This window comes from Sinocyclocheilus grahami, unplaced genomic scaffold (genome assembly GCF_001515645.1).
Source record: "Sinocyclocheilus grahami isolate Dianchi unplaced genomic scaffold, SAMN03320097.WGS_v1.1 scaffold80.1, whole genome shotgun sequence".
Lineage (NCBI taxonomy): Eukaryota > Metazoa > Chordata > Actinopteri > Cypriniformes > Cyprinidae > Sinocyclocheilus > Sinocyclocheilus grahami.
Window position 1 is genome coordinate 446,190 of NW_015505259.1, and position 3,222 is coordinate 449,411.

The following is a 3,222-nucleotide window of genomic DNA, read 5'->3' on the forward strand; positions in this document are numbered from 1 at the left end:
TATAGATATATATATATACATAAAAAAACACACATTCCTAAATTCTCCTGATTAATCATATTTCTTTAATGTATTTAACAATAGCACCATATATTTACCTTGTTCTCAGCGCCCCTGCTGGGCAAAATCCTCGACTAAATCATTACACCACCACCTACTGTAAAAATGAAAAGCATAAAGAATTCAAATCATTTTCGAATCCTACCCATTTCAAGCATTGCATGGGAGAATTCCACTTTTAACGGAAAACAACAAACGTGTTGTAGTTTACGCTAGGGGGCGCCAGTACGTTGTAATTCATTCTCACCCACAGGAGCAAAAGGACAGGAGAAGAAAACACAATGCTAAAACAAAACAAACAATTAAAATGGACTCAGAGGATGGAGTCTTTAAATGCAAGTAACACGTTTTACAGCAAAATGTATCGGTTTATGAGTATCCTGATATTTTTATTTATTTATTTTTTAACCTTCCTCACTTCCCAAAACGTAGTTCTGCAACAGTAACGGCATGCTGATTCAACAATATCGCGAATTTGTCAATGTATGTGAGTTATTCCATTTTCAAGTGGTGGTCAAAGGCAAATATGTTTACCAGTCGTCTCTGTGCATTTAGGGACTGATGCCAACACGGCAGATCTGATTGTATGGAGAGTCAGTAACAACAGTTTGTTTACAGGCAGGAGAAATGCAGCCATCAAAGCCTTCGAGTGAGTCAATTCAGTCTTGACTTCACTGAGTGCTGTTATGCCTCGTCAGGTACACGTGTTTATTTGATGCTGTTGATCTGTCAATCTACAGGCTGTATGTGAAGGAGAACCAGCTGGCGGGGAAAGTGACGCCTGCATGGGTTCGAAAGAAGTGGGAGAATCTAAAACAGAAGTATAAGGTGATGGCATGCATTTATTTAGCTCGTTTGCAAGTCACATGTCTGTGGAAATCCATCCGATACAGTATACATACTAATGAATGATTGATTAATTGAAAATGATATAAATGTTGAATTCCGCTGACGAATCAACACCAACATAATCATGGAAAACTGCTTAAAATGTGTCTATTTAAATATATTTTATATGTATTTAATTATTTATAGTATTTATAATATTGAATTACTTTTTCCATTTACCTATTTTTTTTTTCTTCTGCTGAACATTCTTTTTCTTCAAACAAATATTTGGCGTCAATATTATCTTGACAAGTAGCAAGTTTTTCAAAACCATGTGAAACAAACATGAATATAAAGAGTACATTTCTAAGAACTTGGTAGACAATTTAAACTACACTGAACAAAATTATAAACGCAACACTTGTTTTTGCCCCCATTTTTCATGATCTGAACTCAAAGATCTAAGACTTTTTCTATGTACACAAAAGGCCTATTTCTCTCAAATATTGTTCACAAATCTTTCTAAATCTGTGTTAGTGAGCACTTCTCCTTTGCCGAGATAATCCATCCACCTCACAGGTGTGACATATCAAGATGCCGATTCATAATTTTGTTCAGTGTAGGTTTTAATTTTATTTTTTTTAATTCACAACACTGTTATTGACCTATAATTATTTTGTCTTTGATAATTTACTGCAGGACCTCAAAAGCCTCAGTATGGTTGGGGGAGACGCATCAATTGCAACCTGGAAGTGGTATACAATCATGGATGGAGCACTGAGTAGCGAGACCCCCCTCAACCATTTCATCATGCCTGTTCAAGTGTCCTCATCTGCTCAGGATGCTCCACCCCTCAAGCAGAGAAAGGAAGAGGACTGGCTGACAGCTGTGCAGGGAATGGAAAGGAGACAGGAGGAACGAGAGAGGCAAGCTTCAGAGAGAGAGGACGAGAGAGACAGACGAGCTGCAGCAAGAGAAGAAGAGCGAGACAGACGGGCTGCAGAGAGGGATGCTGAAAGAGATCGAAGGGCTGCAGAGAGAGAAGTAGTGAGAGAGAGAGAGACGCTGGAGAGGGAGGAGAGGAGGGAACGAGAATTGTTTGCGAGACAGGAACGGTGGGAGAAAGACATGCTGGCTAGAGAAGAAAGGCAGGAAAGGGACTACAGAGAAAGAGAGGAAAGGAGAGAAAGAGAAGCTGCTGCTAGAGAAGAGAGGCTTTTTAAGCTCCTTGAGACATTTATGGCCAATAAGTAAAACTATTACCGATACATTCCAAGAATTGCTTATTTTCTACAAATAAACTCTTTTGCATTGCCATCATGTGTCTAGTTCTTTTGAATCATAAAATTAGTAGTTAGTATTAGATTCGCCTTTCACAAATACAAATAATTAGGTAATTATGCTAATTATAATAAACCAAAAAGCCCAAACCAACATGACGGGATTAAAGAATTTATTATTGAACAAATTCAACAGATGGCAACAGATTAGACAAAAATGAATATACACGCAAAGCAGCACACACAGAGACATATAATACCTGCTGAGCTTTTACATTCTGAATACAGTGATCTTGGTAAACATGAACAAAGGTGGCTGTGAAAATAAATCTGCATTGTTTATCCTTTTGATCTTTCATTCAAAAAATGTACAAAACTCTAACCTTTCATTGAAGTAAAACAATGGAAAGTGGGGGAAACTCACATTATGAAATAAAAGTTCTTCTCTAGTTCACGTTGGCCATGGTTATTGGCACCCAATTATCACAACATCCTTTTCCTAAGATAGCAGCTCTGAGTTTTCTCCTGTAATACCTGATGAGTTTGGAGAACACTTGACAAGAGATCAGAGACCATTCCTTCATCCAGAATCACTCCAGAACATCCAGCATACCAGCTCCATGTTGGTGCTTCTTCACTTCAGTTCACCCCAATCATTTTCTACAGGGTTCAGGTCGGGGAACTGAGACAGCCATGGCAGAAGCTTCATTGTGTGCCCAGTGACACATTTTGTGTAGATTTTGATGTTTGCTTTGGATCATTGTCTTGATGGAAGATCCAAACATGGCCCATTATAAGATTCCTTACAAAGGCAGTTGGGTTTAGACTTTTTATCTGTTGGTATTTGATAGAATCCATGATGGATTCTGGCAGAAAAACAGGCCCACAACATTAAAGACTCAGCAGTATATTTAATCACACATGGACATGGGGTACTTTTTATCCCTGTTTGCACCAAACTCATCTGGTGGGTTTGCTGCCAAAAATATATATTGTATTCTGGTTTTTATAATATGTTTGTTTCTGCTTTGTGTATTTGTGAATTATGGTTCTT

At 38.0% G+C, this 3,222-nt stretch overlaps 1 protein-coding gene across 1 annotated transcript; it reads left to right on the forward strand.

Annotated features, from left to right (window-relative positions):
- Window positions 1–271: 271 nt before the first annotated feature.
- On the forward strand, window positions 272–2,198 carry LOC107586373 (stress response protein NST1). The gene is made up of 4 exons (XM_016273691.1): window positions 272–395; window positions 616–709; window positions 801–888; window positions 1,588–2,198. The coding sequence occupies exons 1-4, from the start codon at window positions 368–370 to the stop codon at window positions 2,140–2,142; spliced, it is 765 nt and encodes a 254-aa protein (XP_016129177.1). The 5' UTR covers window positions 272–367; the 3' UTR covers window positions 2,143–2,198.
- Window positions 2,199–3,222: the final 1,024 nt, after the last annotated feature.

What these genes read in the sequence shown, in the direction of transcription:
- LOC107586373 (XM_016273691.1), top strand. Translation starts at nt 368, where the DNA reads ATGGACTCAGAGGATGGAGTCTTTAAAT. An exon ending in GCAGCCATCAAAGCCTTCGA is followed by an intron (nt 710 to 800) that starts GTGAGTCAATTC and finishes GTCAATCTACAG; the next exon opens with GCTGTATGTGAAGGAGAACC. An exon ending in ATCTAAAACAGAAGTATAAG is followed by an intron (nt 889 to 1,587) that starts GTGATGGCATGC and finishes AATTTACTGCAG; the next exon opens with GACCTCAAAAGCCTCAGTAT.